This window comes from Schistocerca piceifrons, chromosome 11 (assembly GCF_021461385.2).
Source record: "Schistocerca piceifrons isolate TAMUIC-IGC-003096 chromosome 11, iqSchPice1.1, whole genome shotgun sequence".
NCBI classification, from domain to species: Eukaryota; Metazoa; Arthropoda; class Insecta; order Orthoptera; family Acrididae; genus Schistocerca; species Schistocerca piceifrons.
The window spans coordinates 28,300,686-28,314,285 of NC_060148.1; the positions used below are offsets into that span (position 1 = coordinate 28,300,686).

Below are 13,600 nucleotides of genomic sequence, written 5' to 3' on the forward strand. Positions count from 1 at the left end.
CATAAGAATAATACGAGTATAAACATGATATGATATGTATATTCTTCTGCTATTGTCTCACTCTAGTTTCGTAGTATATTAGGCAGATAGGATTTAAATGATATAGCAGCAAACACTAAAGAATACACGGCATAATGTTTACATTCTTCTACCTTTTCTTTTAATTTATTTACTGACACAGAGGTTTTGGCGCCAGTATTTGTCTTTGTGCCTGCAAAGCATGCCTATGTAGCGCTGCATATATTTGACGGCATAAGTTAATTGTGGCGGCACCTACCAACATTTTTCAGAACTTCCGCTTACTTTGCACTCGATTCTAAGCCACAGGTGGTTTTTTGGATTATAAAAACCGGAAAAAAGTGTGGCTTAGTTTCGAGTAAATATGGTAGTCTCCGTTTAGACTTATACACTTCGTCCGACGCTGTTCTAATTTGTTGATCCCTTCCGAATAATAGGAATTGTCAAAGTCTGCAAAATAGCGATTAGTTGCTACAATCACTTCCTCATTTGAATAAAATCTTTGTCCCGCCAGTCATTTCTTCGAATTGGGGAACAAATAGCAGTCAGAGGGAACCAAGTCTGGAGAATAGGGGGATGTGAAACGAGTTGGATTTACTAAGTGAGGTGGCGCAGTGGTTAGCACACTGGACTCGCATTCGGGAGGACGACGGTTCAATCCTGCGTACGGCCGTCCTGATTTAGGTTTTCCGTGATTTCCCTAAATCGCTTCAGGCAAATGCTGGGATGGTTCCTTAGAAAGGGCACGGCCGATTTCCTTCCCCATCCTTCCCTAATCCGAGCTTGTGCTCCGTCTCTAATGACCTCGTTGTCGACGGCACATTAGACATAATCTCCTCCTCCTCTCCTATTTCCATTAATTTTGTGACCACAACTGCTGAGGAGTGTGCTGGTGGATTTTTGTGATGGAAAAGGGCTTTTTTACGGTCCAATTGCTGGCATTTTTCTTGGCGCTCGGTTTTCAAATGGTCCAATAACAATGAATAATATTCACCTGTAATAGTATTACCCTTTTCCAGATAGTCGATGAGGATTATCCCTTGCAAATCCCAAAAAGACAGTCACCATAACCTTTACGGCCGAAGGAATGGTCTTCGCCTTTTTTGGTGCAGCTTCTCCCTTGGTAACCCATTGCTTAGATTGTTGTTTGGTCTCAGGAGTATAGTAATGCAACCATGTTTCATACACAGTGATGAAACGATGCTTAAAGTCCTGCAGCTTCTTCCTGAACAGCTGCAAACCATCCTTGCAACACTTCACACGATTCCGTTTTTGGTCAAGCGCGAGCAATCGTGGAACCCATCTTGCGGATAGCTTTCTCATGTCCAAATGTTCATGCAAAATATTATGTACCCGTTCATTCAAGATTTCCACAGCACCAGCTATCTCCCGCACCTTAACTCTTTTGTCATCCATCACCGTATCATGAATTTTATCAATGATTTCTGAAGTCGTAACCTCCACAGGGCGTCCAGAACGTTCGGCATCACTTGTGCCCATATGGCCACACTGAAAATTTTGAAACAACTTCTAAACTGTTCTAATCAAAGGTGCAGAGTCACCATAATGTTCATCAAGCTTCTCTTTAGTTTCCTGATGCGTTTTGCCTTTCTTAAACTAATGTTTAATCACCACACGAAATTCTTTTTCGTCCATTTTTTGACAATATGGCTGAAACTAGGCATGCATTCTTTCCAAAGATACTACTAACTAAACATGGCCTGGATATGCGCTGGTGGTGCCATCTCTCGGACTTTTCAAACACCCCTCGTACAGCTCCTGCAGTTATTTCTATATGCCATCCATTCAGCTAATGTTATCAGCAACAACTCGTATCATAATGTGTGCCCAACAATCTCTTCTTTTCAAATTGTTATATTCTTCATTAGACTATTTGTTTTTCAGTGACTCATTGCATAAGACATATGTTACTTAAATGATCAAACCACTTGATCTTAAACAGTTACCACATTCTAAAAGCTCATGTCATCTTCTCGATTGTCCACAGTTTGTATCCGTAGAGAGCTGAGCTCAGAACATGAATGTTTAACTTTTCATGAATCTTTCAGTGCTACCAGAATTTGCCCTATTGTGCAAATTTTCTTTTGTGGCAAACAACTGCCACATCAAGCTCGTCCTTTACTTCCTGGACTGCCTCTTCAATATACAGGGTTGTTCTAAATGATGGACCCGTTTTCAAAAATTCATCTGTATCCAAGTACACATCTAAAACGAACAAGCTTTATACCAATGAAAAGAGGAAATTTCAAAGTTTTTGGCAGACAGCAGCTGGCGGGAGGTGACAGTTTCTGAAGCGGCCGGTAGAGTTCGCGCGGCTATAGGGATGTCATTCTATTTCACTGTCAGTTGTGACTTGTGAGTGAGATGGTGACCGTGGAGTACAAGGTTTTCTGCATTCTCGAGTTCACGAAAAGTGAGTTGCAAATTGCAGTGCAGCAAGCATTTTGTACCAAATTCAGTATTCGACTACCAACTCGCAAAAGCATTAGCCATCGGGAGTGTGTGCAAAGGAAAAAAGCACAGGCCGACTGCGTGCGTCAGAGGATGATGTCTGACGGATTCGAGTAAGTTTTGTGCACAGTCCCAGTAAGTATACCAATAGAGCGAGTTGAGAACTTGGGATACCCCAACCAGCTGTATGGAAAGTTCTGAGATGGCGTTTGCTGTACGAGCTCTTCCAATTACAACTTGTGCAGGCTCTCGCGACCCCAATGACAAACAGAAGCATCTCGCATTTTGTGGTTATGTGCCAGCAAAGATGGAGGACGATGCATTTCTACAGCACATAATTTTTAGCGATCAAGCGACGTTCCAACTGAGTGGAAAAGTCGACGGACACAGTGTTCGCATATGAGGTTTGGAAAATCCACATTCACCACTGCAACACAAAAGAGATTGACCGAAGATCGATGTGTTCTGTGGCGTATCCTGTACAAAGGTTTATGGGCCATTTTTCTTTGTGGAAAGAGTTGTAATGGGAATCTTGTACCTGGACATGTTGGAACAATGGCTGTCCCCTCAAGTTATGGAAGATCTGCAGGACTTCCAACAGGATGGAGCTCCACCCCATTGGCACCGTGATGTACAAGAGTTTTTGAATGACTCTCTTCCTCAGCACTACATTGGTTACAGAGCACTCGAGGACACAGCTCCACACGTCTGGCCACCGAGCTCTCCCACTCTCACACCCTGCGACTATTTCTTACAGGGTTATGTGAAGGAAGCTGTTCACATCCCACCTCTTACAACCGCTCTGAATGATCTGCGGAACCGGATCACTGCTGCCACACACTCGATAACAGCAGGTATGTTTTCGCGTGTGTGGGACGAGTTTGGCTACTACATCGACATTTGCCGTGCAGCCAATGGTGACCACATTGAACATTTATCACATTTATAATTGTTAAATAATTATTAAAAAACAAATTAATTACAAATTACTGCAAATTATTAAATTTATTAAATGGATATCAAACATTATGTAAAAAAAATTGAAACTTCCTCTTTTCATTGATATAAAGCTTGTTCATTTTAGAGTTGTACTTGAATAAGTGCAAAGTTCTGAAAATGGGCCCATCATTTACAATAACCCTATACAACCCTGCCCCACACCTTTCCTGACTTTAGTCTTTGGCATTATTCTGTCAATGCTGACTGCTTTTAGGCTTCGCATAAAGAGTGAGTGGACTCTCGTTCTATAGTTCACACCACACTATTTCAGAAAGTAAAATATTTTATTCTGTTCGACATGATAAAAATTTCCAAATCTACAAATGTAGAGTACCCTGATAAAAGGCCCCCCTTCCGGCTAGCCAAGCAGTCTAGCAGTTCCTGGCACGAATCCTCCCAGCGGATTTGTGTCGAGGTCCAGTGTGCCGGCCAGCCTGTGGATGATTTTTAAGGCTGTTTTCCGCGTACCTCGGCGAATGCGGGCTGGTTCCCCTTATTCCGCCTCAGTTATAATATGTCGGCGATTGCTGCGCAAACACTGTCTCCACATACGTGTATGTCATAATCACTCTACCACGCAAACATTTGTCGTACACTCGTCTGATATGAGACGTTCCCGGGGAGGGGAGGTCCACTGGGGGCCAAACCACACAATAACCCTGGGTTCGGAGCGGGGCGGCAGTGGGGTGGGTGGACTGCTGTGGGCTGTTTTGGACCACTGAGGGCTACGATGAGACGAAGCCTCTCTGTCGTTTCTAGGTCCCCAGTTCAATACCCACACAATGCACCCTGATAAAAAATATCTAGACATCTACTAGTGGATGTTAATACAGGATGTGTCCAGCCTTCACCTTTGACCGCTTGGACTCTGCTCCACTTTCAGTGATGTGTCTGTGAAGGAAGGGCAACCAGTTCTTCCTCAAGATCTGAAACCAGAGAAGGCAGTGATGTCCGCTGGGGTCTGAACCTACCTTGACATTCTAACTCGCTTGAAACATATTCTGTTAGGTTCAGATCAGGACTCTGGGCAGACTAGTCCATTTCAGAATGTTATTGTCCATAAACTGTGCCTCGCATATCTTGCTTTATGGCAGGGAGGCCATATTTTCATGCTGATGTTATATGATCTTCATCTCCAAAACATTCCTCTACTGTATGCGGCACACAGTGCTGCAAAATGTGTTTGTAGCCATCTCCATTTAGCGTTTTCTTAACCTCAATAAGGGGACCACACCCTAACCGTGGAAAACACCCCCATACAGTAACACCACCTCCTCTGCACTACACATTATGGCAGGTAATATTCTCAAGACATTTGTCATACTTGAGCTCTCCCATCAGATCGCCACAGGGTATAATGTGACCCATAACTCCAAATCATTTACTCCATCATCTCCTGTCCAGTTACATCTCTTTATACCATCTCGAACGTCCCTTAGCATCTATTACAAAAATGTGTAGCTCACAAGGCACTGCTCGATCATTGTATGCCATTATTTTGAACCCCCCTGTGCACAGTCAGAGTTTTACGTGGACTGCTGGTGGCATTTTGGAACTCACAGATGATTCATTCCAGCAATTTCTTGTGATTTTCTTACAAACACTCTCTGCAGTGCTCTACAGCGTCTGTCAGTAGGTGAGATATGCTTGTGTCTGTATATGTGTGGATGGATGTGTGTGTGTGTGTGTGTGTGTGTGTGTGTGTGCGCGAGTGTATACCCGTCCTTTTTTCCCCCTAAGGTAAGTCTTTCCACTCCCGGAAATGGAATGACTCCTTACCCTCTCCCATAAAACCCAAATCCTTTCGTCTTTCCCTCTCCTTCCCTCTTTCCTGACGAGGCAACCGTTGGTTGCGAAAGCTAGAATTTTGTGTGTATGTTTGTGTTTGTTTGTGTGTCTATCTACGTGCCAGCGCTTTCATTTGGTAAGTCACATCATCTTTGTTTTTTATATATATATATATATATATATATATATATATATATATATATAAAAACAAAGATGAGGTGACTTACCGAACAAAAGCGCTGGGAGGTCGATAGACACACAAACAAACACAAACATACACACAAAATTCAAGCTTTCGCAACAAACTGTTGCCTCATCAGAAAAGAGGGAATGAGGCAACAGTTTGTTGCGAAAGCTTGAATTTTGTGTGTATGTTTGTGTTTGTTTGTGTGTCTATCGACCTCCCAGCGCTTTTGTTCGGTAAGTCACCTCATCTTTGTTTTTATATATAATTTTTCCCACGTGGAATGTTTCCTTCCATTATATATATATATATATATATAATGGAATATATATATATATATAAATACAAAGATGAGGTGACTTACCGAACAAAAACGCTGGCAGGTCGATAGACACACAAACAAACACAAACATACACACAAAATTCAAGCTTTCGCAACAAATTGTTGCCTCATCAGGAAAGAGGGAAGGAGAGGGGAAGACGAAAGGAAGTGGGTTTTAAAGGAGAGGGTAAGGAGTCATTCCAATCCCGGGAGCGGAAAGACTTACCTTAGGGGGAAAAAAGGACAGGTATACACTCGCACACACGCACATATCCATCCACACATACAGACACAAGCAGACATATTTAAAGACAAAGAGTTTGGGCAGAGATGTCAGTCGAGGCAGAAGTGTAGAGGCAAAGAAGTTGTTGAAAGACAGGTGAGGTATGCGTGGCGGCAACTTGAAATTAGCGGAGATTGAGGCCTGGCGGATGACGAGAAGAGAGGATATACTGAAGGGCAAGTTCCCATCTCCGGAGTTCGGATAGGTTGGTGTTGGTGGGAAGTATCCAGATAACCCGGACGGTGTAACACTGTGCCAAGATGTGCTGGCTGTGCACCAAGGCATGTTTAGCCACAGGGTGATCCTCATTACCAACAAACACTGTCTGCCTGTGTCCATTCATGCGAATGGACAGTTTGTTGCTGGTCATTCCCACATAGAATGCATCACAGTGTAGGCAGGTCAGTTGGTAAATCACGTGGGTGCTTTCACACGTGGCTCTGCCTCTGATCGTGTACACCTTCCGGGTTACAGGACTGGAGTAGGTGGTGGTGGGAGGGTGCATGGGACAGGTTTTGAATCTGGGAGTGGGGCTGAAGGTGAGGCCTTTGGATAGGACAACCAAACAGCCCTCGTCAAAGATTTACTGTCCTACACTCGTACTCTCTGCTGGAAGTATCACTTTGCCACGAAGAAAAATGATCCTAATCCTACTCCTAATGATCCGACTCCTCAAGACACCATCCAAATTGAACCCTGCCTGGAACAGTTCCGTCCTCCGTCACAGCGGGACCCACCTCCTCTTCTTCAAAATCACCCTCTCCAAACCTTCCAGGAATTTCTGACTTCCAGCCTTGCATCTCAATCCTTCTTAAAAAACCATAATCCTACACCCAACATCACCACTGCTGAAGCCCAGGCTATCCGTGATCTGAAGGCTGACCGATCCATCGTCATTCTTCCGGCGGACAAGGGTTCCACGACCGTGGTACTTGATCGTCGGGAGTATGTGGCTGAGGGACTGCGTCAGCTTTCAGACAACACCACATACAAAGTTTGCCAAGGTAACCCCATTCCCGACGTCCAGGCGGAGCTTCAAGGAATCCTCAGAACCTTAGGCCCCCTGCAAAACCTTTCACCTGACTCCATCAACCTCCTGACCCCACCGACACCCCGCACCCCTATTTTCTACCTTCTTCCTAAAATCCACAAACCCAATCATCCTGGCCGCCCCATTGTAGCTGGTTACCAAGCCCCCACAGAACGTCTCTCTGCCTACGTAGATCAACACCTTCAACCCATTACATGCAGTCTCCCATCCTTCATCAAGGACACCAACCACTTCCTTGAACGCCTGGAATCCTTACCCAATCTGTTACCCCCGGAAACCATCCTTGTAACCATTGATGCCACGTCCTTATACACAAATATTCCGCACGTCCAGGGCCTCGCTGCGATGGAGCATTTCCTTTCACGCCGATCACCTGCCACCCTACCTAAAACCTCTTTCCTCATCACCTTAGCCAGCTTCATCCTGACCCACAACTTCTTCACTTTTGAGGGCCAGACATACCAACAATTAAAGGGAACAGCCATGGGCACCAGGATGGCCCCCTCGTACGCCAACCTATTCATGGGTCGCTTAGAGGAAGCCTTCTTGGTTACCCAAGTCTGCCAACCCAAAGTTTGGTACAGATTTATTGATGACATCTTCATGATCTGGACTCACAGTGAAGAAGAACTCCAGAATTTCCTCTCCAACCTCAACTCCTTTGGTTCGATCAGTTTCACCTGGTCCTACTCCAAATCCCATGCCACTTTCCTTGACGTTGACCTCCACCTGTCCAATGGCCAACTTCACACGTCCGTCCACATCAAACCCACCAACAAGCAACAGTACCTCCATTATGACAGCTGCCACCCATTCCACATCAAACGGTCCCTTCCCTACAGCCTAGGTCTTCGTGGCAAACGAATCTGCTCCAGTCCGGAATCCCTGAATCATTACACCAACAACCTGAAAACAGCTTTCGCATCCCGCAACTACCCTCCCGACCTGGTACAGAAGCAAATAACCAGAGCCACTTCCTCGTCCCCTCAAACCCAGAATCCCCCACAGAAGAACCACAAAAGTGCCCCACTTGTTACAGGATACTTTCCGGGACTGGACCAGACTCTGAATGTGGCTCTCCAGCAGGGATATGACTTCCTCAAATCCTGCCCTGAAATGAGATCCATCCTTCATGAAATCCTCCCCACTCCGCCAAGAGTGTCTTTCCGCCGTCCACCTAACCTTCGTAACCTGGTAGTTCATCCCTATGAAATGCCCAAACCACCTTCCCTACCCTCTGGCTCCTATCCTTGTAACCGCACCCGATGCAAAACCTGTCCCATGCACCCTCCCACCACCACCTACTCCAGTCCTGTAACCCGGAAGGTGTACACGATCAGAGGCAGAGCCACGTGTGAAAGCACCCACGTGATTTACCAACTGACCTGCCTACACTGTGATGCATTCTATGTGGGAATGACCAGCAACAAACTGTCCATTCGCATGAATGGACACAGGCAAACAGTGTTTGTTGGTAATGAGGATCACCCTGTGGCTAAACATGCCTTGGTGCACAGCCAGCACATCTTGGCACAGTGTTACACCGTCCGGGTTATCTGGATACTTCCCACCAACACCAACCTATCCGAACTCCGGAGATGGGAACTTGCCCTTCAGTATATCCTCTCTTCTCGTCATCCGCCAGGCCTCAATCTCCGCTAATTTCAAGTTGCCGCCACTCATACCTCACCTGTCTTTCAACAACTTCTTTGCCTCTACACTTCTGCCTCGACTGACATCTCTGCCCAAACTCTTTGTCTTTAAATATGTCTGCTTGTGTCTGTATGTGTGGATGGATATGTGCGTGTGTGCGAGTGTATACCTGTCCTTTTTTCCCCCTAAGGTAAGTCTTTCCGCTCCCGGGATTGGAATGACTCCTTACCCCCTCCCTTAAAACCCACGTCCTTTCGTTTTTCCCTCTCCTTCCCTCTTTCCTGATGAGGCAACAGTTTGTTGCGAAAGCTTGAATTTTGTGTGTATGTTTGTGTTTGTTTGTGTGTCTTTTGACCTGCCAGCACTTTCATTTGGTAAGTCACTACATCTTTGTTTTAGATATATTTTTCCTACGTGGAATGGATATATATGTGTGTGTGTGTGTGTGTGTGTGTGTGTGTGTGTGTGTGTGTGTCCATCTGAATGTTCATTAAAGTAACAATTAAAATTTTTAAGAAAATTGATCAAAAACATTTCAAGATTTTTGACAATAACATTCCTCCTTTAAATATTACATATTTTTGCATATAATTTTTGTATTTAAAAAAAGTAAATAGGAACAGGTTTGTCTACAAGTGCAACCTGTGTCAAAATTTCAAAGCAACTGGTGAAAAACTTTCAAGGACTTAAAATTTTGAACAAACAAACATTTACATTTTTATTTATACATCTGGTCTGGCTTTCTTGAAGCAATCTTTTACATCTGTATACACTACTGGCCATTAAAATTGCTGCACGAAGAAGAAATGCAGATGATAAACTGATTAGAATTGACATGTGACTACATTTACTCAATTTGGGTGCATAGATCCTAAGAAATCAGTATCCAGAACAACCACCTCTGGCCATAATAACAGCCTTGATACGCCTGGGCATTGAGTAAAACAGTGCTTGGAAGACGTGTACAGGTACAGCTGCCCATGCAGCTTCAACTCGGTACCACAGTTCATCAAGAGTAGTGACTGGCGTATTGTGACGAGCCAGTTGCTCGGCCACCATTGACCAGACTTTTCAGTTGGTGAGAGATCTGAAGAATGTACTGGCCAGGGCAGCAGTCAAACGTTTTCTGTATCCAGAAAGGCCCGTACAGGACCTCCAACATGCGGTCGTGCATTATCCTGCTAAAATGTAGGGTTTCCCAGGGATCGAATAAAGGGTAGAGCCACGGGCCGTAACACATCTGAAATGTAACGTCCACTGTTCAAAGTGCCGCCAATGCAAACAAGAGATGACCGAGATGTGTAACCAATGGCACCCCATACCATCACGCCAGGTGATACACCAGTATGACAATGACGAATACACGCTTCCAATGTGCGTTCACCGCGTTGTCGCCAAACACAGATGCGACAATCACGATGCTGTAAACGGATCCTGGCTTCATCCGAAAAAATGACGTTTTGCCATTCGTGCACCCAGGTTTGTCGTCGAGTACACCATCACAGGCGCTTCTGTCTGTGATGCAGCATCAAGGGTAACTGCAGCCATGGTCTCAGAGCTGATAGTCCATGCTGCTGCAAACGTTGTCAAACTGTTCGTGCAGATGGTTGTTGTCTTGCAAGCGTCCCCATCTGTTGACTCAGGGATCGAGACGTTGCTGCACGATCCGTTACAGCCATGCGTATAAGATGCCTGTCATCTCAACTGCTAGTGATACGAGGCCGTTGGGATCCAGCACAGCATTCCGTATTACCCTCCTGAACCCACCGATTCCATATTCTGCTAACAATCATTGGATCTCGACCAACGCGAGCAGCAATGTCGCGATACGATAAACAGCAATTGCGATAGGCTACAATATGACCTTTATCAATGTCAGAAACGTGATGGTACGCATTTCTCCTCCTTACAAGAGGTATCACAACAATGTTTCATCAGGCAAAGCCGGTCAACTGCTGTTTGGGTATGAGAAATAGGTTGGAAACTTTCCTCATGTCAGCACGTTGTAGGTGTCGCCACCGTTGCCAACCTTGTGTGAATGCTCTGAAAAGCTAATCATTTGCATATCACAGCATCTTCTTCCTGTCATTTAAATTTCGCGTCTGTAGCACGTCATCTTCTTGGTGTAGCAATTTTAATGGCCAGTAGTGTAAATACTTCCTTACAGAGTAGTCCTTTTATTTTGTATAGAAAAATCGCCACAGTAGCTTAGTGTATGTTGCTGTTTCTGAACTAGAGTGTGCATTATTTTCCACAGAGGTGGAAACATTGTTTTGAATAACAAAAAGTGTATCACAATCAAGTGTCAAAAACTTTTTATCTACAAATGTTAAAAATGTAGGTCTGTCATTCTTTAACCTGTCTTTTAAGGTACACTATGTGATCAAAAGTATCCGGACACTTGGCTGAATATGACTTACGTTTGTGGCCCCCTCCATTGGTAATGCTGGAATTCAATATGGTACTGGCCCACCCTTAGCCTTGATTACAGCTTCCTCTCGCAGGTATACGTTCAATCAGGTGCTGGAAGGTTTCTCGGGGAATGGCAGCCCATTATTCACGGAGCGCTGCAGTGAGGAAAGGTATTGGTGTCGGTCGGTAAGGCCTGGTATGAAGCCGGCATTCCAAAACAGTTCAGGTCAGGACTCTGTGCAGGCCAGTCCATTACAGGAATGTTATTGTCATGTAGCCACACTGCCACAGGCCATGCATTAATGAACAGATGCTCAATCATGTTGAAAGATGCAGTCGCCAACCCCGAATTGCTCTTCAACAGTGGGAAGCAAGAAGGTGCTTAAAACATCAATGTAGGACTGTGCTGTGATAGTGCTATGCAAAACAATAAGGGATGCAAGCCTCCTCTATGAAAAACATGACCACACCTTTACACCACCACCTCCGAATTTTACTGTTGACACTACACACGCTGGCAGATTATGTTCACCGGGCATTCGCCATACCACACCCTGCCATTGGATCACCACATTACACCAAGCAGGGCATCATTTGGCATTTACCAGCATGATGTGTGGCTTATGAGCAGCTGCTCGACCAAGAAATCCAAGTTTTCTCACCTTCCACCTAACTGTCATAGTACTTGCTTTGAATCCTGATGCAGCTTGGAATTCCTGTGCGACGGTCTGGATAGATGTCTGGCTATTACACATTATGACCCTCTTAAACTGTCGGCGGCGGTCTCTGTCAATCAATAGACGAGGCTGACCTGTACGCTTTTGTGCTGTACATGTCCCTTCACGTTTCCACTTCACTATCACATCGAGAGTAATAGACCTAGGAATGTTTAGGAGTGTGGAACTCTTGCATACAGACATATGATACAAGTGACACCCAATCTGACCACGTTCGAAGCCTGTAAGTTCTGTGGATTGCCCCATTCTGCTGTCTCATGATGTCTAATTAGTATGGAGGTCACTGATATGGAGTACCTGACAGTAGGTGGCAGCACAATGCACCTAATATCAAAAACATATGTTTTTGAGGGTGTCCGGATACGTTTGACCACATATTGTAAGTTGTAGGGTCAGAATTACCTTACATGTTCGTGCATTTTCCAGAACCGAGACTGATTTGCTTCTATCAGTTTTCTAGTCTTCTGAAACTAATACATGTTAGTATTTTAATTCCAATAATAATATTTATTTGTCCTTTGATCATTCTGTACAATGACATGTACTGTGACCTGTGGTTGATGGTTCAGTAATATTCAGACCTGTCAGCACTGGCCTTCTTTGCTTTTATAAGTGCTGTCAAAAGACCCTTACCAAATGCTAGGAACTTGTGTATGTAATTAAATGAACATCCGGAATGGGAATCTTTCAACTGAGAATTAGAAATGTGTGATTTGCAATTCTCATTTTCCAATTCTTGGGTAGCCTCTTAAAAATAGAACTGTGAGATAAGTGCACACCAATGTTTAAACAAGTGTTATCAAAGTGCAGATCATTTTTCTGTCCAGTGTTCACTAAACCAACAAACTCTTAATATTTCGCTCCAGTGCAGAGGTGAAGACAAATGTGCCAAAAACGTCGTGTGATGAGACGCTGACATCACATAGCCTAAACGTGTTGCGAGGTAACACCAATTGGCCCAATACAAAAATGCATTACCACAGTTTTAATGGATTAATTTCAGCAGAGTTCAGCAGAAAAACGCATTAAAAAAAGGAAGTTGTTTCTGCAATGCAGTATTTATCATATACTAAAAGGAAAAATCAGTAGTTGGCCAAAATTCCACTCCACACACACACACACCCACACACACACACACACACACACACATACATTCTGATGACTAAGTGAGTAATACATAGAAAAATTGTGTTGCCATATTGTAATTTATTTGTATTTTTGCATCTTTTTGCAGATTGTATGGTATAATATCAGAGGTTGGGTACAGCGGACTTGAGGAGCAGCCAGATCATTGCAAAATTCCGGGTCGTGCCAGTGGTTTTCAGTTTGTTGGATTTTATGCGTGAGTACACCTATAATTTTAATTATGCTGAAAACAGTTTGGCAAACAGACTGCAGTCACAAGCATTATGTTGAGAAACTTGTGGCCATCATACTTGCCTTGGCTTATTTGGCAAAATTGAATGATAAAACTTTATTATGAGTAAATTTGTGTGGTGTAGTTTTCACTAGACTGTCCTTAGCTCACACATGGAATCTGAGTAAGCATTTAATGTAAATGCTTAAAAAAGTTAGTAAGGGCTCTGTTACAATCTCAGTTATGATTTATGTAAAAGGGTGTTCCAAGATTACGAAGTTACTTGCATTGTCATTATTATATGTACCAAAAACTCTACAACTA

At 44.0% G+C, this 13,600-nt stretch overlaps 1 protein-coding gene across 1 annotated transcript in view; it reads left to right on the forward strand.

The window, feature by feature from the left end:
* LOC124719624 (coagulation factor IX-like) overlaps positions 1-13,265 on the forward strand; it is a 111,669-nt gene extending 98,404 nt beyond the window's left edge. The window contains exon 5 of the mRNA XM_047244841.1: positions 13,154-13,265. Coding sequence (XP_047100797.1) covers positions 13,154-13,265 — 112 coding nt within the window. The remainder of the gene's footprint in view (positions 1-13,153) is intronic.
* Positions 13,266-13,600: the final 335 nt, after the last annotated feature.